Here is a 20,389-nt window from a genome sequence, read left to right on the forward strand (position 1 = left end):
TGAGACAGGATTCTCGTCGTGCTGGTGCTGCAGCTACTTGACACTGGGGTGGGGAAGTTCGACCAGCCAGAACTGGGAGGGCAGAATCGGTGGAAACCATTTTGGAAGACTCCCGCCACTGTGTCAAATATGAAGGTGGAAGAAAGAAAGACACTTGTCATCCCTCTCCCAGATAGCTGGATAGTTTCTTCTCATCGGCTAAAATGCCACCTTTTTAGGAAGGACTTCCTTAATATCCCAATTCAACGTATTCCTTCAGATACTCTGTATCACACCATCTTGTTTAATTTCCTTCACAGCCCTTGCTGCTCTCTGCAAAGATGTGTCCCTTGCCTTAAATACACAGCAACGTAAGCCTTTTAGGGAGGGCAGAACCCTTGTGCTGCTATCTTACTCATTGTTGTATTTCTCAGTGCCTGGTACAGTACTGGGTCGCAAGGAAGAGCTCAATAATAACTACTTAATGAATGAAAAGAGACGGAAGTGTGAGGAATTTGGCGAATGAGAAGCAAAAGGATCAAAATCAAGTATAGCGCTAGCGCCCTCTTGCAGGTGAGGGGGGAGTAGGTGCTTTAAGAGTGACGGAGGGAGACGGCAGGGGGAGCTCAAGCCCTTCAAACAGAGGCGGAAGCTTTCGGACTACAACACCCAGCAGCCACCGGGAGCCCCAGGGCGTGATGGGTACGGTAAACCCTCGTGACCTGTTACGTGTTTGCCCCGCCCCTCTCCCGGGTCGCCCGCGAAATCCGATCGGGAGGCGGAGGTCCAATTGAAAGGTGCGGCCAAATCCCGCGAGAGCGCGTGGCTCTTAGGGACCGAGCGGGTTGAGGAACGCCGAGCTTGCCACCTTGGTGTCCCTGTGTCCGCCTCGCCTTCCCGGGGTCTTCCGCCCCCTCCCGGAGGAAGGAGGCAGGCGCAGGTAGGTGCTCCAGTTGGGCGTCCGGAGCCTTGCGAACTCTGCGGCGGGGCGAGGGTTGCCCGGCCGAGGCCAGTGTGGCCGCGCGTCCTCGGCAGCATGAACACGCCAGAGGCGCCCGTGTTAGCCCCGGACCCGGCCCCGGCCCCGGCCCCCGCCCCGGCCCGCCTCTCTCCTCAAGCTTCCCTGACGGATAAAGACCCGGACCCTGAACTGGTACCACCGCCGGCCGATGGGGACGAGCCGCCCCGCTCGTCCCCAGATCCCAAGGCCGGTTCAGCTGGTTCCCAGGAGACGGGAGAGGGAGGCTCAGCTTCTATCTCCGCTCCCCCGGAAACGGGGTTCGGTACTCCTAGGGAGCCGAGCCCTCCAGTCGAGGAGCCAGAACTTTCTGAGAATGTGAGCCCTCCTGCAGAAGAGACGGACAGGCCGGAGCTGGGGCCCGGAGAGCCCACAGCAGGTGTGTCTGAGGAAGCTCCTCCGGAGGATGAGGGATTCAGGTAAGTGGTGATGGCGTGGACGCAGAGATCCGAGGAGATTGGGAGCGTGAGATGTGTGCTTCTTCGCGGGTCTTGGGGCCCACTTCACCAGGCCCGTTTCCCCCTTGCCTTGTTGTCTCCCCATCTTCCTTCCAGCACCTGGAGCTATAGCTTCTCCCAGCTACCTCGATTTCTCAGTGGTTCCTGGTCGGAGTTCAGCACCCAGCCCGAGAACTTCTTGAAGGGCTGTAAGTGGTAAGTTAAGGGTAATGGGGCTGGGGGATAACCGTGCCCAGGATTTTTACCATAAAAAGACCTCCAGTTATCTTGGAGAAGAGCCCATCGAGGTGGGAGTTGGGAAGAAAGTAAAAGTTCCTCTTGGACTGAGCTTACATTTCACCTAGAAATATGTGTCTTCCACTTTTCTCAGGGTCTTGGGGTGCTTACCTACCCCCAGAGGGAGCCTGGCACTTGGAAAATAGAGCTCTGCCCAGCTTTCTAACTCTTTCCTATTTCTAGGGCCCCTGATGGTTCCTGCATCTTGACCAACAGTGCTGATAACATCCTGCGTATTTATAACCTGCCCCCAGAGCTGTACAATGAGGGGGAACAGCTGGAATATGCAGAAATGGTAAGGGTAGGGGCTGCCTCTGTCCCGTCACCGGACGCTGCACGTGTCAGTCCTGCGCGTGGCTGGAGAAAGTTGAGCCCACGTGTTTCCTGATCGCAAACAGAACGTTTCTTCACGAACGTTCACAGGTAGCACGTTCTACCCTGGACGCGGAGATATTTAAGGTGGCGTTTGCCCGTTCTTTACTCGTGAATGTGTGTTTTCCATCAAAGAACGGTGGGTTTGTCGTGGCGGTATTTAGATAATTATTGAACGACTGCCAACGTGTCAGTTACCGTATTTGGTGCCGGCATAAAGTGCCGAAGGAGACGGAAGAGCTGGTTTGCTGTCTTGTGTGGGAGACAGACGACAAACGTGGAAACTGACAAACGAGGAAGTGCGTTATAAAGGATAGCAAGTGGCGTGAAGGAAATAAATAGAACGAGGAGGAAGTAACCAGAGGACGCCACTTTACTCACTTACGTATTTTAAGTTTATTTAGAGGGAGAGAGCTCGAGCACGAGCGTGCACAAGTGGAGGAGGGGCTGGGAGAAGGAGAGAAGTAGCCCAAGCGGGCTCCGCACCGTCAGTGCAGATCCCGACCGCGGGCTCAAACTCATGAACTGTGAGATCACGATCTGGGCCAAGATCAAGACGTTTAAGCGAGCCAGCCAGGTGCCCCTAGACGAGATCACTTGAGATGAACTGGTCAGGAAGGAGCTCTGAGCAGGAGACGGTTGAGTTGAGACGTGAAGGGTGACGGGGTCAGTTATGTGAAGAACGTCCCGGGAAGAGGCAATGATTTTACAGAGGCCCAGGGCTAAGAGGCAGCTTTGTGTGTTCAAGGAACGGAAAGTAGGCCAGTGTGGCTGGACTGAGGCCAGTGAGGGGGCAACTGTGGTGAGGACGGATTCCACAACCCATATCGGGTTGGATCTGGTGGGTAGGCCACTTGGGGTTTCTTTGGGAAGCCAGGGGAGAGTTTTAAGACAGAAGAGTGTGGGGAGCCTGGGTGGCTCAGTCCGTTAAGCGTCTGACTTCATTCAGCCCAGGTGAAGATCTCAACGGTTCGTGAGTTCAAGCCCCGCATTGGGCTCTCTGCTCCTTTTCTGCTCTCTGTCTCTCTCTCAAGCATGAATAAATGTTAAAACACACACACACACAGAAAGTGAAGGGATGGCCAAAGTTTAGAGAGCGGATTGTGGTGAGCAAGAGTGAAATCAGGCAGATCCATCAGGATGCATTTATCACGGTCCAGGTGAGAGACGGTGGTGACTGGGGCCAGGCGGTGGCAGGAGACGTGGAGAGGTGTGGATGGGTTTGAAGTGTATTTTGTAGGACGTGGACGGTACAGGGAAGGAAGCGATCACTGGCGATGTCCAGGTTCTCGCAGCCCGGGGGACAGTGGTACGATTTACTCAGAGGAGGAACCAGGAGGAGGCCTCAGACGAGTGAAGCGTTTTTAGGTCTGTGTGAAATGTGAAGCTGGGGGAGAAGCCGGGGCTGGGATGTACTTTGGGAAGTGGAGGAGCACGTGGACGGGATCTGGCATCTTGTATACGATTCAGTGTCAGGACCGTGTGGCTGGAGGAGGAGGAGGCTCACACAGAGCCCGGAGCGCTCGAGCAGATGGGGGTGGCGTGCGGGACGGATGGCAGAGGCCGAGGCAGGGTCAGGTCTGATGCTGCTGAGGGCGAGACGCAGAGAATGGCGGAAGGCGTTAGTGACCTTAGCGGGAGGGCTTTGAGAAAAGCAAGGGAGGCAGGAGCCCAGGTAGAGTGGGTAGAGGAGGAGGTACAGACAGTTCTTTGGAAAGTTTTCTTGTGGGAGGGTGTCGAGAAACGGAATGGTGGCCAGAGGGAATGTGGGGCCTAAGAAGGGTTCGCGGGGTGCTTCTGCAGCGTCAGGAATAACCCCGTAGACACGGAGGAATTGATGCTGAAGGGGAGAGGGGGGTAACAGGTCCCCGAGAGGCTGGCCGAGGACAGGATCCGGAGCCCATCAGAGGACTTGGTTCGGTGGGGAACGCTGTCTCGAGGTAGGAAGAGAGGCAGCCGTTTGGGGGTCAGAGGGTTTCTGGGTCTCCTCTCTTGGCTTCTCAGGGAAGCAGAGAGGGAGCTGACCTGCTGAAGGAAGGGGGTCTGTGGGGAGAGAGCAGGAGGCGGGGATGACCGGTCCCGGCGAGTCGAAGATCCAAACCGGCAAGGAATGCGGTAACGTCGCTGTTCTGTGCTCAGCGCCCGCTAGGAATTTGTTGCCGTCCGTTTAAGGTGAGATCTGCTAACTTCCTTGTGCGTCGCTTCCCAGCAAGCGAATCGACCCTGTTTTTCCTGTGTGTGACATGAGCATGACAGCAATAGCACCCACCCCACACAGCCGTCGGGAGCGGTAAAAGAGTCAGCAGAACGTGTACGAACCAGCGCCTGTTCTGTATTCGCTGAACACCGGTGGCGGGTATGAGCTGGGTCGAGCGTGGCAGAGGAGGCTGGTGTGGCTGGGGTTTGCCGGCTGAGAAAGGCGGGTGTCTCGAGAGCGTCTGCGGGGGCTTCCGTGCGGCGGCGGACTCGAATGGAAAGCAGACAAGGAGGTGGATCATAAATGTGTTTTTGATGAAGCAGGATAATTGTCGTGGTGGAAAGAGAGCAAGTTACCTGGCCGGGTGGGAGACGGTGGCCAGAGATGGTGCGGTGACAGGAGCATCTGCGGGGAGCGAGGCAGTGAATCGGTCTCCCGAATCAGGGAGGGTGACAGAAAGGTGGGGGGCCGGCGTGCTGGCAAGAAGTACGGCTGGGGCTCCTGGCTGGCTCAGTAGAGCATGGTGACCCTTGATCTCGGGGTTGTGAGTTCGAGCCCCACGTTGGGCGTTGAGATCACTTAAAAATAAAATCCTAAGGTACACGTGGGTGGCTCAGTCGGTTGAGTGTGTGAGTCTCGATTTTGGCTCAGGTCGTGATCCCAGGGTCATGGGATTGAGCCCCAAGTCAGGCTCCGTGCTGAGCTTGGAGCCTGCCTAAGACTCTCTCTCTGTCTCTCTCTCTCTCTGTCTCTCTCTCCTCCCACTTTCTCTTCCTGTCTCTCCCATCCCTCCCCTCTCCCCTGCTCGCGCGGCCTGCGCTCTCTCTCTCTCTCAAATAATAGTAAAATCTTTTTTTTTTTTTAATTTTTTTTTAATGTTTATTTATTTTTGAGACAGAGAGAGACACAGCATGAACAGGGGAGGGTCAGAGAGAGAGGGAGACACAGAATCTGAAACAGGCTCCGGGCTCCGAGCTGTCAGCACAGAGCCCGACGCGGGGCTCGAACCCACGGACCGTGAGATCATGACCTGGGCTGAAGTCGGACGCTCGACCGACTGAGCCACCCAGGCGTCCCTAAAAGTAAAATCTTAAAAAAGAGCTTAAGGCAGCGCCTGGGTGGCACAGTTGGTTAAGCATCTGACTCTTGATTTCGGCTCAGGTCACGATCTAGTGGTTCATGGGATGGAGCCTGGAGTCAAGCTCTGAGCTGACAGCATGGGACCTGCTTGGGATTTTGTCTCTCTGTCTCTCTCTCTCTCTCTGTCTCTCTCTCTCTCTCTCACATACACAAAATAAATAAATATATATTTTTTAAATGCGGAGAAGCTGGAGTTCGGGGAAGCAAAAAAATTTGGAAATGGCTACAGTGAGCAAGGTTGACACTCACCCCGCCCCCTTCTGTCCCTGAGGTGTGCCCTGGGGAGGAGGAGAACGAGAGAAAGTGGTGACGGCCACCTCGAAGATGGGGGCCCAGTCCCGGGGACGGCTTGGTCGCTCACCTAACAGGCAGAGGCCGCCCCTGTTGGCGATCTCTGTGCGACATACAGGGCGCTCCAGGCCCGGTTCTTGCAGGTGTTGTCTCGGGGGCCGGTTGGGCATGGTGGGCCGTCCCGAAAGAGCTCAGGAGCAGGGGTCGTTAGAAGAGCTTCTGGAAGCGTGGCAGGTTGAGAATTTATTGCACCATTCGTTTAAGAAAAACGGGAATGGTAAAAGAGAAAAGGCATCATCAGCCACCACTCTACAAAATTCAGCCTTTAAATGATCCCCTCTTCTTTCGGCCTGTACAGTACGGAGGCTTTTTGTGTGGTTGTGTCCCTACTGTAGATGGTTTTGTACGCTGTTTTTTTGTTTCGTTAACAGTCGTCTCCTAAGTGATTTCCGTGGTGCTTCGGTCTCCATAGTTACCGTATTTAATGGTGTATGAGACTACACCGAGTGCCCGCGATTGATGATTTTCATACCTATTCCCCTGCTTTGGGCATTTGGGTTGTTTCCAGGTTTTTTGTATCCTAAATTATTCAGTGAACGTCTTCATGTGCTTTGACGGAGATTCTTTTCCTAAGAGAAGTTTGATGAGTAAGAAATACTCTAGGTCAAAAGTATCAATATTTGGTCTACATCTTGTAGACAGATACCCAGTCTGTTTTCAAAAGCTCTTCTGCTTTTTTTTTTTTTTTAAACTGCTGTTAGCCGTGTGAGTGTACCAGTTGTATTACAAGTGCACGCATCAGAAGATTACACTTCATGTGTCTGCAAGTTTAGGATTTGGAAATGGATACAGTTAGTGTAGGTGGGGAAATGGGAGGAGGTCACTTTTGAGTATTTCCATACGCTTGTTTCTTTCTTTTTTTTTTTTTTCTTAGTGTTTATTTATTTTTGAGAGACGGAGTGCGAGCAGGGGAGGGGCAGAGAGAGAGGGAGACACAGAATCCGAGCAGGCTCCAGGCTCTGCGCTGACAGCTCAGATGCGGGGCTTGAACCACGAACTGTGAGATCATGACCTTAGCCGAGACATTTAACCAACTGAGCTACCCAGGCGCCCCTCCCTCCATGCACCTGTTTCTTCTTCCCAGCATGCTTTCTTAATTCCTCTCCTCCCTTCTGTGCCTTTTCACGGAGCTTTCTGGAACTCCTATCCCTAACTCCCCAGCCTCAGTCCTGAGTTCTGTCCCTGCCCTGGGGCCCTTGCCCGAGGCTTTCGCTCCCTATAGCCCTGCCCAGGGGAACTTGCATATCTCAGGTTAGGAGGGGGGCTGTCCTCATCCCCCAAATGCTGCATCCAGCCACTTGCGCTCTCTCTTGTAAAAACTTTTCCTTTGAGGCTTGTGCCGTTCGGGTCTCCCTCATTCACCAGGGACATGGGCACCTCATGGCTGTCCTGTGCACCCCAAGTCTTTCTACCGTCGTGGTGACGTCAGGTACCCAGACCAGAAGGCTGGTCTCATCCTTTCATTTTCCCTGACCCTTCCCCCCCCTCCGCCCATCGAGTCCCCTTATCTCTCGGTTCCATCTGCTTCTCCCTACTCCACTGTCCCCGCTTTAAGTCAGGTCACTATTGGGGACCTCACGTTACTGGAACTGTCTTCTCTCTTCGCTCATCAGAACATTTCGTTCTGACTGCCGATGATACGCTAGGTGTTGGGGAAAACGTGGTGAGCCGGACAGGTGTGATTGTTGCCTCCTCAGATGGGTACGACGCAGGGCGAGGGGCAGAGGGCTGTAGGAACACGGAGCGGGGCTCCTTGCTCCGCAAGAGGGGTTAGGGAAGGCTTCGCAGGGGAAGACGCCTCTGAGAGACCGGAAGCGTGATCGGCATTCAGCCAGGAGGAATTGTTGAGGGGAGCGAAGGAGGAACATTCCAGACCTGGATGCTGGCGTGTGTGAAAGCCTGTAGATCGGGAGTACGGTACGTTGGCACCTTCTGGGAGCCGGGAGTCCCACCGGGATGTGGAGATTCTAAAGGGGTGAGTGCGGAGGGGTGCGCCATGAGAGGTGGGTAGGGGCCAACACCTGGTAAGGAGATCGGGTCTCATACTGAGGGTTACCCGGAGTCACTGAACGTTTTAAGCAGGAGAGTGACGCAGGGCCGGATTCCAGCCCGATGAGGTCTCCGTGGCCCGCACGTGGCTGCAGCGTGGAGAACGGGCGGGCAGGCTGGGGTGTGGCGGTGCGGGGAGGCCCGGAGAACACGCAGACTCGCACAAATGCTGGCAGGAAGGCGGTGGCTTTGGTGGGAACGAAAGGGCGTGGACACGTTTGAGAGACCCCGGGGCGGCGGACCAGGCAAGATTTAGGATCGCCGGCCGCTACTTGGTCTTGCGCGGGCTGGACCAGGAGTGGAAAGTGGGTGAGGGGTAGGAGTGGTCAAGGCTGCCGCTCAGATTTGCGGCTTCCACACTTGGATGTGGAGGCCCGGGGGGTGGGGGGGTGGGGGGGAGCAGGTTTGAAGGAGGCGGAAGCCGGGTCTGTCACAGACAAGCCGAGTGTGAGGTGCCCGTGGGATGTGTGAGCGGAGCGTTGTGCCAGGCGGCCTGACGTGTGTGTTCGGAGCGGGGGCTGAGGGCATGGGTGCGTGACATCGCGCCGAGGGCCAGCAAATAACTGACAAAGGGCTGTTACCCAGACGATTGAAAGACTCCCTTCCGATCAGTAAGGAGAAGCCAGTAACTTGGAAAAGTGAGCAGAACTTACGAAGAGGTGTGCTTAAGCGAATACTGAACGTAGGTGAACGTCTGACCCCAGTGGTCATGGGGGAAAGGCAACCTCGTAGTCCAGTGAAATTCTACTTCACAGCCTTTAAAAATAAGTTTTTTTAAATGTTTATTTTATATTTGAGAGAGAAAGAGACAGCACGAGCAGGGGAGGGGAGGGGCAGAGAGAGAGGGAGACACAGAACCCGAAGCGGGCTCCAGGCTCCGAGCTGTCAGTGCAGAGCCCGACGCCGGGCTCGAACTCACGGACCATGAGATCATGACCTGAGCTGAAGTTGGACGCTCAACCGACTGAGCCCCCCAGGCGCCAGCACAGCCTTTTATTGACAAAAACTTGGAGGTCTGGCCGCACCAAGGGGCCACGGGCACTCCCTTGCACGCCGCACGGCGGCGGTGGGAGAGTGAATCCGGATGATCCCTCTGGGCCAACGGGTGACCCCATCCGGCAGAGTTGGCAGAGTGGGTGCCATAGAGCCCGGTCATCTGGCAGAAGCTGCGGAGAGGCCCTCCCACACGCGTACCAGAATGTTCAAAGCCCTCCACCCAACATATGGAAAAACGTGGGTGACTGTCAGCAGAGAAGGATAGTGGGGGTGCTGCCCAGCGGTGAAGGTGCCTGAGTTAGAGCTAAGCGTGTCACTGCGGTGAAATCCCCCAGTCACAAAGGGATGCAAAAGGTCTGGTACCATCGGTATTAAAGGTAAAGGCCACGAAAGACCATGGTAGACGACGTCGTCGTCTGGGTGTTTCTTGTATGAATACATTTCTAAAGAAATGCACGAATACCTCTGAGGGAGGGTGTCCTTGGGAAGAAGTTTTAACTGTCTTGTATTTTCCTTTTTTAAGCTGGGTGGAGGAGTCACAGGAAGTTTTAAATATACTTCTTTGCATGTTTGAACTGTTTAATACAATTTTTTAAAGGATCTAATGGCATCTAGTAGGTGCTCAGTAAATATTGGTATCAATGGTTGGCTTGTAGTTTTTGTTTCTTTTCTTTACTTTTCTCTTTTTTCTTTTCTTTTTTCCTTCCTTTTTTTCTTTAAGCTTATGTATTTTGGGGCACCTGGGTGGCTCAGTTGGTTAAGCATCAGACTTCGGCTTCAGTCATGATCTCACGGCTTGTGAGTTTGAGCTCCATTTTGGGTGAGCATAAGACCTGCTTCTCTCTCTCTCTCCTTCGTTCTCTCTCTCTCTCCCTCTCTCTCTCTCCCTCTCTGTCTGCCCCTCGCTCATGCCCTCTCTCAAAACAAAAATTAAAAAAATAAAGTTTAAGAATTGTTTGAGAGAGACAGACATCACAAGCAGGGAAGGGGCAGAGAGAGAGATGGGGACAGAGGCTCCAAAGCGGGCTCCCCTCTGACAGCAGAGGGCCTGATGTGGAGCTCGAACTCATGAGCTGTGAAATCATGACCTGAGCTGAAGTCAGATGCAGGCTCAACCAACTGAGCCACCAGGCTTGTTTCTTCTTAAGTGTTTAAAAAGCAAAAGAAGAAGTCTGTATGGCATTTGGTGGCCCAAATCCGACACGACAGTCTGAGCTGATCCTTGAACGTTGAGATCAGGATTCTGTTCTTCGTATCGACACCCATCTGCCTTCTCCCCCCGGTTAAGTGCCGACAGACAGTCCCCCTTTGGCATAAGGCTTCCATAGCACGAGTCTGCCTCCTTTTCCTGCCCGTGACCCAGGCGTTCCTGCATCTCTGTCCAGGCCCCCGTCCTTCGAATGGTGGAAGGTGACACCATCTACGATTACTGCTGGTATTCGCTGATGTCTTCAGCCGAGCCAGACACCTCCTAGTAAGTGATGTCCTTTGCCTCCCCTCCGCCTTCCCTTCTCATCGTCCCTCCCCCCCTCCACCACAAGTTTCAAGGGGATCCTCTACGGAGAGTGAGCTAGGGACTGGCAGGGGGCTCGGGAGGAGGGAAGGCTGCTGTACCCTTCGATGCGGGCTGAGAGGGCCGGCCAGTTGGCTTCCTCCCCTTCCTTCGACAGCACCGGGGCCTCAGTGTCCGTGTCTCTCTCAGCGTGGCCAGCAGCAGCCGGGAGAACCCCATTCACATCTGGGATGCATTCACCGGACAGCTCCGGGCTTCCTTCCGTGCCTACAACCACCTGGTAGGGGCCTCCCCGCCCGTCCCAGGGCTCGTCCTCGCCCAGCTCCCTCCCGGGGGCCACCTGAGGCTGTTTGCACGGCTTTCCTGCCTCTAGGACGAGCTGACGGCAGCCCACTCGCTCTGCTTCTCCCCGGACGGCTCCCAGCTCTTCTGTGGCTTCAACAGGACCGTGCGTGTCTTTTCCACGGCCCGGCCTGGCCGTGACTGCGAGGTCCGAGCCACGTTTGGTGAGCATCTGTGCCTCCCAGGGGAGGAGGAAGGGGGAGGACACTGCCCCGTGCAGAGGGGCCTCGTGTGAGCCGGGGGACCGGGCCCGTCACGTCGTCTTCAGTACAGCCCAGGGAGGCAGGTCGTACTCGGGGGGGCAGAGGAGAAAACAGATTCAGGGAGGGGGCGAAACTCTCCCAAGGTCAACCTGGTTCACTCCTGAGCCCGTGCCCTGTCGGCCGTGTGCCTCTTGATCTCTAAAATCTTGGTCTCTCTGGGAAATTGGAAGTGAGGTGGATTTCATTTTCCTATAAGCCTTTAGGTTTCCATCCCTTCGAGGAGAAACAGATTTGAGAAGGAAGAAATAAGTCTTGAGGAAGAAGTTTAGGTCCTTTGCGGGGATAGAAGGATCTGGGGAGCATCAGGGATCTTTAGCCTGCTTGAGGCAGACGGGACAGGGGAGGCACTGGTTCCCTGCACGTGCAGCAAGAGACAGAGATGTACCCTTGATCGGCCCGGTTAATGTCTGGCGTCCTTGCCCCGTCCCCGACTTTGTTCCGTCCCTTTCTAGCAAAAAAGCAGGGCCAGAGTGGCATCATCTCCTGCATAGCCTTCAGCCCAGCCCAGCCGCTCTACGCCTGTGGCTCCTACGGCCGTTCCCTGGGTCTGTATGCCTGTGACGACGGCTCCCCTCTTGCCTTGCTGGGAGGACACCAAGGAGGCGTCACCCACCTTTGCTTTCACCCCGACGGCAACCGCTTCTTCTCAGGAGCCCGCAAGGTAGGGGTCACGTCCCGAGATCCCAAAGAGGGTCCACAGAAGGCAGCAATGGGGATGCAGTCTGTGATGTGTTGGGGTCGGACGTGGGAAAAAACTAAGCCGAGCTAAGGGAGTGTCTGCAAACTTTGGGGGAAGCGGGGACGTCTCGTGCGGGAGGGCAAATGGACTCCAGGCCCCTGGTCTGTGTCTTCAGGACGCTGAGCTTCTGTGCTGGGATCTCCGGCAGCCCGGTCATCCACTGTGGTCCCTGAGTCGAGAGGTGACCACCAATCAGCGCGTCTACTTCGATCTGGACCCGTGAGTGACCGAGTCCTTCCTGCCCAGGGTCCCAGTGCCCCGGGGATGTCAGAGCCCAGCCGTAGGTCCCAGCCCCTGGCCGTGAGGGGTTCCTGCCCCCAGGGGTGATGACTCCGCGTCAACAGGCTTGTCTTCTCCCCAGGACCGGGCAGTTCTTAGTGAGCGGAAGCACCAACGGGGCGGTGTCCGTGTGGGACACCAGCGGGGCCGGACGCGAGGGGAAGCCGGAGCCAGTGCTGAGTTTTCTGCCCCAGAAGGACTGCACCAACGGAGTGAGGTCGTCGGTTAATGCCACAGATCTTGGGGCTCGGGCTGGGGAGGGACGGGGGTGCCGAGGGAACAGGCGTCCTCTCTCAGGATGCTGACAGGCGCTGCCTGTCTCTCCCTGCAGCCTGCACCCCAGCCTGCCATTGCTGGCCACCGCGTCGGGTCAGCGCGTGTTTCCGGAGCCCACGGACAGTGAGGACGAAGGGGAGCAGCGGGGGGACCTTCCTCTGCTTTCCATGCGCCACGTCCGCTTTGAAAGTCAGCTTCAGCTCTGGTGGTGTGGGGGGGGCCCGGACACCGGGGTCGCTGACGCTCACCGGGCCGGGCAGGGACAGGGAGGGACAGAGGAAGGTGGGGGCGAGTTGATATAAAAAGGTTTTATATGGTACCAGAGTCTTTGTGTCTTTGGGGGGAGGCAAATGCTGGGGATGGGGCCGGGTGGGGTACAGGTGGGCCCCCTTGTCCAGCAGCGGTGGGGGCTGGCGGCTCCTTCCCGACACCGACACCGACACCGGGGTTGAGAGGTGGGACTAGGCGGGAGCCAATGGGGCTGCGGGGCTCGGTGTGAAGTCAAGGGAGTGGGGGTGGGGCTTCATGCCATTGACTGGCCGGTTGCTAGGCAACTCGGTAAACTGAAGGGGGGGAACCTGTTTGAAATCTCGGTCCCGAGGTGGGGGCGGCAGGGGTCAGGGTGAGCGGTGGCTGAGCAGGAGTGGCAGGAGCGGTGTGTCAGACTGTTGGGTGTGACTGCGTGAGACTGTGCAGACGGTGACAGACAAGACACCCGCTCACTCGCGCTCGACACTGTTTACCACCATCCGGCAGCAGAGGGACCATTACTCAGCTCTGGGGGAAGGGGAGCAGGAGCACCCGCCTCTCCCCTGGACTCCCCCAGGAGGCAGGCGACTGAGTGGCCAGAGTCAAGGACACATACGAAAGAGTAAAGGTGCCTCCCGAGAAACCACAGGCGTCACATTCCGTATTTCGGATAGATGCGGGACAAGGGCGGGAGTCTTCCATTGGGCAGCTGTCCCTGGTCCCGCTTCTCCATCCATCCGCTTGATTGGGGGTTGGGGTGGGGGGGGGGGAGTATGTTATTTCAGGCAGTGCCTCCGCCCCACCCCCTCCCTCGCCAGACACTGAGAAGGGGGCTCTGAAGAGACTGTCAGCGGGGGATCTGCTTTGGGACCTCACCATCAGAGAGCAGGGACTGGGGGCCTGTGACGGCAGAGGGGAGAGGAATGTCACCTCTGCCCAGAGATGCTGAAAGCGAGGGAGGGTTCTTACACCCAAAAAGGCAAACCCTCCTCCCTTCCCCCAGGATAATTGGAAACAGCCCTTCCGGCTGAATGTGGGTTTGGGGAAAGGTACTCCCTTCCCTCCCCCAGCCCCGCTTCTCCCCACAGCCGTCCAAGAAGGGCCCGAGTTTACCCCCTCAAACCCTCGCCTTCCACCCAATCCCAGGTAACAGGAGAGGGCCCAGGAGCCCGGGACCAAAAAAAACAAAAACAACGACCCCAGGAGGAGGAGTTGAGCGACCTGGGTTGGGTTTCCGCCTTTACCCCAGACTCCCCGTGTGACCTTGGGCAAGTCACGGGGCCTCCCCGAGCCTCAGTTTCTCTCCCCCCCGCCCCTGCAATGGGGAGCCTGCGGCTCTGCCCCTCCCACTCGACACAGGTAGTCGCGACGGCCAACTCAGCCCACTTCGCAAAGTGCGGAGCCTTCAAGGTTATTACTATTCTCTCCAGACCCGCCGGGAGCCGCGGCGGCGCTCCGGGCTGGGGGAGGAGGCGGCGGCTGCGGGAGCCACGGGGGCCGGGCTCCTCCGGGTGGCGAGGGCGAGGGCCTTTCTGGATCCGAGAGCGGAAGGTTCCAGCCGCTCGGGCGGCCCGGGGGCCGGCGGGGGAGACGCGGCGGGGGGCGGCGGGGACAAAGGGGGCGCGGGGGGCCGCGCGGGCGGCCGGGGCGGGGCGGCGGGGCGCGGCGGCGGCGGCGGCGGCGGCGGGGCGGGCGGGAGGTGCGCGAGGTGAGGGCGGCGTGGGGGGCGTGGGCTGCGGGCTCCGCCGCCCGCTCCGCCGCGCGCTCCAGCTCCGGCTTTTCCCTCCGCCAGCCTCTCCCCCTCCCCGCCACTCCTTTAACTCCCCCCTCCTGGGCTCGGGACTGGTTTCCTCCCTTAGCCCGCTGCCCTCAATCCCGGCGAGGCTGGGGCTCCGGCTCGCGCCCCTCCCGCGCTCCCTCGTGCGGCGCCCCATGCCGCCCCCGCCCGGCCCCCGGCCGCCCCAGTCCCCCACTTAGGCCGGCGCTGCGATCCCGGGGCGCTGGAGCGTGGGCCGGGGGCGTAGGGCGCCTGCAGGCGGCCCCGGGAAGGGCTCTAGCGGGCTGAGCGCTCCGCGGCAGGGGCGCGGGCAGAGCAGGAAGCGGGTCCGCGTGGGAGCAGGGGGGCGGCCGCCACCGGGGTGGTCGGGGCCGGATCGCCGGGGCAGCCGAGGCAGGCACCGCAGGGGGGTGAGCGACTTTGGGGGAGTTGGTGCCCCGCCCCCCCCAGGCCTTGGCGGGGTCATGGGGGCCCCCCGTTCTGGGCCGGGGGGCGTGCGAGTCGGGGCCCTGCTGCTGCTCGGCGTTTTGGGGCTGGTGTCTGGGCTCAGCCTGGAGCCTGTCTACTGGAATTCGGCGAATAAGAGGTGAGTGGCCCCGGGCTGGGGAGACCCCACACCCTTCGGGCAGGGAGTAGGGAAGCTTCGGGGGTTCGGGGTGGGGAGCTGGCTTCTCGGAGCTGGGAGGAGGCTGGAGGGAGGGTGCCAGTGCTCTGATGCGAGCCGATGGGTAACGAGACAGAGGTGATCTTGGGAGCCAGACTCCTGGGTCGCCAACAGACACGGCTGGATGTGGGTGGTGATCGCCATGTGTCGGGAGTTGGAAAGACCCCACAGGGGGCAAGGATCGCAAAGTTCACGGGTAGCCGCCGGGAGGGTAGTGGAGTGGTTATTTGGGTTTGTGAAAGACGCGTGTCCTGTCGGGGGCTGGGCTTGGAGGGAGCCTGGTTAATGTCAGCTCTCCGGAGAGCCGCCGCCGAGTAGGTGCCGCTGAGCGCGCTGGGGAAGGGGCAGGGTGCCTCCCTCCCCAGAAGGGACTCGGCGAAGGGAGGGAAGGGGGCTCAGTTTGGGGGCTCCGGGGGACAGCTCACCCAAGGCTTCTCGACTCTGTCCACACCGTCAGTCCCCTAACTCTTGTCCACAGCCAGAGGGTCAGTGAGCCCTTGGCGGATCCAGTTCCCAAACCAGAAGATACTCCTGCCTTCCTGGCTTGGAGACTTTTTTTTCTGGAAGAAGCCTGGAGCCCCCTAAAGCCTCCTTTCTCTTGCATCTGGAGTCCTGAGGACTCCTTTGCCACACCCCGCCCCCCCCATCTGTGTTGCAAACTCTTCCATCAGACCCCTCTGTTCCTTGGCATGCTTGCTTTGCTCTGAAAAAAGGCCAGGGGTCACATGAAGCTTCTCATCACACAGGGTAAGACAGGACCCCTGGGAGGTCATCTAGGACCCTGGCCTCCATGCAGATCCCACTCCCGCTGGGCAAAAGAGTTCTGTGGTTTGAAAACTTCCTGCCTCCCTGGGGAGCCTGTGTGAGGCCAAGGGAAGGGGGTCGGCTTCGGAGCCCATCGGATCCGAGGTCTTAATCCGAGCTCCGCTGCTTTCCGCTGTGTGGCCTTGGGCCACTTAACCTTTCTGAGTCTGTAGTCTCCACCCTGACACCTTTTATGAGGATTAGAGGTAAGGTGTTTGAACGTATTACATGCTCATTAGAGGAGAACTAGAATTATTGGTTGTGTTCTCTTGACTTCCCAGCCTCCCCTCCCTCCCTCCCTGCTATGTCTCTTTGGGTATAATCTCAAATGTCTTTCCTCCGGCTCCTACCCACCAACTCCCAGCTGCAGTTTGAGTATCAGGTGCAGCCTGAGGAAGTAAGTTAGGCTTATTCTGATAGGGTTGAGGAAAGGGGGGGGTACGGTGTTCTTGGGGGCTCTTTGGGATGTCGGCGGGGAGGGGGTGGGTCCTTTGGGAGTCTGGGAAGATAATGAGCAGCGGTCCCCAGGGACCCAGCTCTGAGACCTCGTGGCCGTTAGTGCACAGGGAGGGGTCACAGGCGTTGGCAAGTGGCAGTGCTGGGCCAGTGGATGGCTGGGTTGAGGGAGATGTGGGCTCTAGGCTGTGGTTAGAAAGGTCAACTCCCTGAATTCCACAGCAATAAGGCACTTTCCCTAGGAAGTCCGAGACCTGGAGGAGGAGGGGTGACTGAGCAGGGGGGTGTCTGGGGCACCTGGCCCCCAGACCGTGGTTCCCGTTAGCCTCACGTAGGGCCATGGCCAGGCCAGGCATTTAACTCCTGGCGCGTCCCCTGGCTGACTTGGGACGCTGGTCTGGATTCCCCTCCCCCAATCCACCCCTGGTGCCTCCCTTGCCCTGAGATCCCTCAAATTCAGTGGTGGCCTGGGGGAGGGGAGGCTCTGCCCCCATGGCCGTGCAATAGTGAAATCACCTGGGATGGGTGGGCTGTGTGGTTCCAGAGAGGCCAGCTCCTTGGTAACTGGCATCCTGTTGCCATGGCAACGGGGCTAGTGATGGAGGAGAGATGACAGTGTGCATGTGGTGAGGGCGGGCTGGAGAGTGCATTTGGGCACCGAGGGCCTAGAGACCTGTGAGCCTGGCCTCCCACCGCTTCGAGCCCTTAGCGCCTGCCCCGTCGGAACAGACTTTCCACTCAGACGAAGGCTGAAGGCCGGCCTGCCAGGGATGTGGGGTGAGGGAGGCAAAGCTCTGGGGGCCAGACCTTTAACACCTCTCCTTGTCCACCTCGCCCTCCTGACAGATTCCAGGCAGAGGGGGGTTACGTGCTCTACCCTCAGATCGGGGACCGGCTTGACCTTCTCTGCCCCCGGGCCCGGCCTCCTGGCCCCCACTCCTCTCCTAATTACGAGTTCTACAAGTTGTACCTGGTAGGGGGTGCCCAGGGTCGGCGCTGCGAGGCCCCCCCTGCCCCAAACCTGCTTCTCACTTGTGACCGGCCGGACCTGGATCTCCGCTTCACCATCAAGTTCCAGGAGTACAGCCCTAACCTCTGGGGCCACGAGTTCCGCTCACACCACGATTACTACATCATTGGTACTGCTGGGCGGAGGGTGGGGTCCGCGGGGAGGCTCTCCCCCACCAAACCCCAAGACTGAGGGGCAGGGGAGGAGCCGAGAGAGGCCCCCGATGCCCCCCGGGGTGGTGTCAGGGCCAGGGAATGGGGACGGAAGAGGGGCTCGACTCTGGAGTGCCAACTTCTCCGTCTGGCTCTTCTCTCCCAGCCACGTCGGATGGGACCCGGGAAGGCCTGGAGAGCTTGCAGGGAGGTGTATGCCTCACTCGGGGCATGAAGGTGCTTCTCCGAGTAGGACAGAGTGAGTGGGGGGGCCGGGGTGCACCTCCTAGGAGCCGAGGGAGGTTGGGGCAGCACCGTCAGGGTCCGGGGGCTGCTGTCTCAGCCCCTGCTGTCGGGTCTCCCCCATTTCCAGGCCCCCGAGGAGGGGCTGCCCCCAGAAAGCCTGTGTCTGAGATGCCCATGGAGAGAGACCGGGGGGCAGCTCACAGCCTGGAGCCCGGGAAGGAGAACATGCCAGGTAGGAACCGGGGGTCCAGTCTCCTGCCTTCCCCCCCCACCCCGCCCCAACCTCCTCTGCTCTCAGACCCCAGCTGCCCGCCTTCACCCTCTCCCTCCGCCTTTAGTTTTTGTTGTTTTTTTTTTTTGGGGGGGGGGTGATACAGGAAACAGAAGAGGGGATGGGAGGGTGGGAGGGGAGTGGAAGCCGAGTGAGGAAAAGACTCAATTAGAAGTAATTACCCGAGCCAGTGTTTCAATCAGTGCAGTCAGAGAAGTGGGGGAAGACTGCTTCGCGCCCAGCTGAAGGGCTGGACCCACCTGGATTCTGAGTGGGATTTCGGGGGGAAGGGGAGGCGGGGTCCCCAGGGGGCTTGGGCGCTGCCGGGGAAACCCACGGGGACCCCCGAGGCCGGGTGTCCGGAGGCCCAGGTGGCTCCTTCAGCCCCTCCCCCTCTTTCCTCCTTCACCCCTTCCCTGCCAGGTGACCCCACCAGCAATGCAACCTCCCGGGGTGCTGAAGGCCCCCTGCCCCCTCCCAGCATGCCCGCGGTGGCCGGGGCCGCGGGGGGGCTGGCGCTGCTGTTGCTGGGCGTGGCAGGGGCTGGGGGCGCCATGTGTTGGCGGAGACGGCGGGCCAAGCCTTCGGAGAGTCGCCACCCTGGTCCCGGCTCCTTCGGGAGGGGAGGGTCTCTGGGCCTGGGGGGTGGCGCTGTGATGGGACCTCGGGAGGCGGAGCCTGGGGAGCTAGGGATAGCTCTACGGGGTGGAGGGGCTGCAGACCCCCCGTTCTGTCCCCACTATGAGAAGGTGAGTGGTGACTACGGGCACCCTGTGTACATCGTGCAGGATGGGCCCCCCCAGAGCCCTCCAAACATCTACTACAAGGTATGAGGGCTTCTCCTCCCCGGCTCTCCTGGATCCAGCCCTTCTCGGGTGCTCCTCCGGTTTAAGTCACGGTTGGAGGGCCACCTCTGGCATCTCCTCGACCCCTCTGCGCCCCCCCACCCCCACCCCCAGCTCCTGTGCTCCTGGCTGTTGTCGCCCTCTTCTCCACTGTTAGGATTCCTTAAGACTCCTGCCCTCGGTTGGCCACGTGAGCCCCCTCTCGTCTCTGTGCTCCTGGGTCCTCTTTCCTTGGGGAGGGGACAGGGACTCAGCCTCCTCTCCTGACCGCGACCCGGCGATCCCTGTGCCCCTCACACGCCGAGAGCCAGGGGCGGGAACAGTCTGTCTTTTGTTGGCACCCCTTCCTTTCTGCCTCTCACTGGTTTTCTCTTCTTGTCTCTTCTCTCTCTTATTCTCTCTCTGTCTCTCTCTCTTCTGCCTCTAGGTCTGTTCCTCTTCCCTAGCACCCCCCTCCCTACGCCTCCTCTCACCCTCTTGGCTTCTTTCCTCCGCCTCTCCCATCTCCCCCGGGTGGGGGTATGTAAGCATTCGTGCCCTCGGCCCCCTCTTCTGACCTCTCTCACCGACCCTCCCCTCAGTCTGCCAAAAATGGGGGCCTTAATGGGGAAGGCTCTGGCACTCCACCCCAGCTCTCCGGGCGTGGGCAGCGGGGCCTCCTTCTCTGCCCTGCCCCGGGGCCCCCACGTACGTCCTCCGGCCATGTTGGGGTGGTTGGGTCATGACAGCCGCCATGAGAAGAAGTGTCCTGTTTTGTCAGTGGCCCATAGCAAGATACGAGCCGGTCGGGGCACGGCGTGGATTTGGTCTGACGCTGAGTGGGCCACTGGGGACAGGAAGTGACTTGCTCCAGACGGGCAGTGGCAGAAGCAGTGCGGCAGAAACTGGAAGTGCCTTCGTCTGAAATAGGAAGTGGTCCGGCTGGAACTCCAAGTGGCTTAGTCCGGGGGGTGCTTGTTGGGAGGGGGTGGGGGGCAAGGGGGAGGCGGCTGGTTCTTACTCTGTGGGGGGGGGGGCGGGCAGGAAGAACTTCCTGTTTGAGGAGGAAGCTGGAACTCACGGACTGTGAGAAGGTAGGGTGGACTGAGAAGGATCTTGCTTCCCCGGATCTCCCTTCCCTGTTCTCTGCGCTGCTTTTGGGACAGCGAAAGCGACTGCCATCAGCTGTGGTGGGCCCAACTTGTCATGTTCTTCTTCCCTTTCCCTACCCCGGTATAATCTCTGTCCATCAACGGGACTGTCCCAAGAACCCACGTGTTGTCCCCCGTAACCCGGAGGGCTGTCTTGTTCAGCACACCCTCTTACTTTCTAGTCCTTTCCGACTCCACGCGGCTCCCTTCTTAGTGACCAAAATGGTGGCCTACTGACTGGTCTAGCTGACCGTGGTACCTAGCAACCGTTTCCGTAGTGACCAGCTTGTACCTCTTCCTGCCCTCTAGTGCACCATGGGCCTCGGTTTCCCCCCAGCTCAGTCTCATTAGACCAGAGCTGCCCTTGGGCACCAAGTCGGCCACCTTCATCACCAGCCAAGATGGTTACTTTGTCCACCAGAGGTCATGTCACCTCTCTGGTGCGGTAGTTCCCAGCTCCTTCCTGATTTTTCTGATCCGCTCCTTCCAGAGAACAGGAAGTTGATATTGCCATGGGGGAGGTGGCGGGGTATGGCCG

General features: G+C 58.8%; 2 protein-coding genes across 2 annotated transcripts; both read left to right on the forward strand.

Annotated features, from left to right (window-relative positions):
- Nucleotides 1–55: 55 nt before the first annotated feature.
- WRAP53 (WD repeat containing antisense to TP53) lies at nucleotides 56–12,550 on the forward strand. Its single transcript, XM_047832338.1, has 10 exons — nucleotides 56–1,416; nucleotides 1,552–1,650; nucleotides 1,915–2,026; nucleotides 10,222–10,310; nucleotides 10,539–10,629; nucleotides 10,723–10,855; nucleotides 11,407–11,615; nucleotides 11,809–11,912; nucleotides 12,055–12,189; nucleotides 12,304–12,550. Exons 1-10 carry the CDS (start codon nucleotides 1,016–1,018, stop codon nucleotides 12,548–12,550), a joined length of 1,620 nt encoding a protein of 539 aa, XP_047688294.1. The 5' UTR covers nucleotides 56–1,015.
- Nucleotides 12,551–14,735: 2,185 nt separating this feature from the next.
- EFNB3 (ephrin B3) lies at nucleotides 14,736–18,845 on the forward strand. The gene is made up of 5 exons (XM_047833055.1): nucleotides 14,736–14,860; nucleotides 17,045–17,337; nucleotides 17,526–17,618; nucleotides 17,733–17,837; nucleotides 18,300–18,845. Exons 1-5 carry the CDS (start codon nucleotides 14,739–14,741, stop codon nucleotides 18,707–18,709), a joined length of 1,023 nt encoding a protein of 340 aa, XP_047689011.1. The 5' UTR covers nucleotides 14,736–14,738; the 3' UTR covers nucleotides 18,710–18,845.
- The last annotated feature ends 1,544 nt before the right edge of the window (nucleotides 18,846–20,389 follow it).

This window comes from Prionailurus viverrinus, chromosome E1, assembly GCF_022837055.1.
Source record: "Prionailurus viverrinus isolate Anna chromosome E1, UM_Priviv_1.0, whole genome shotgun sequence".
Taxonomy (NCBI): Eukaryota; Metazoa; Chordata; class Mammalia; order Carnivora; family Felidae; genus Prionailurus; species Prionailurus viverrinus.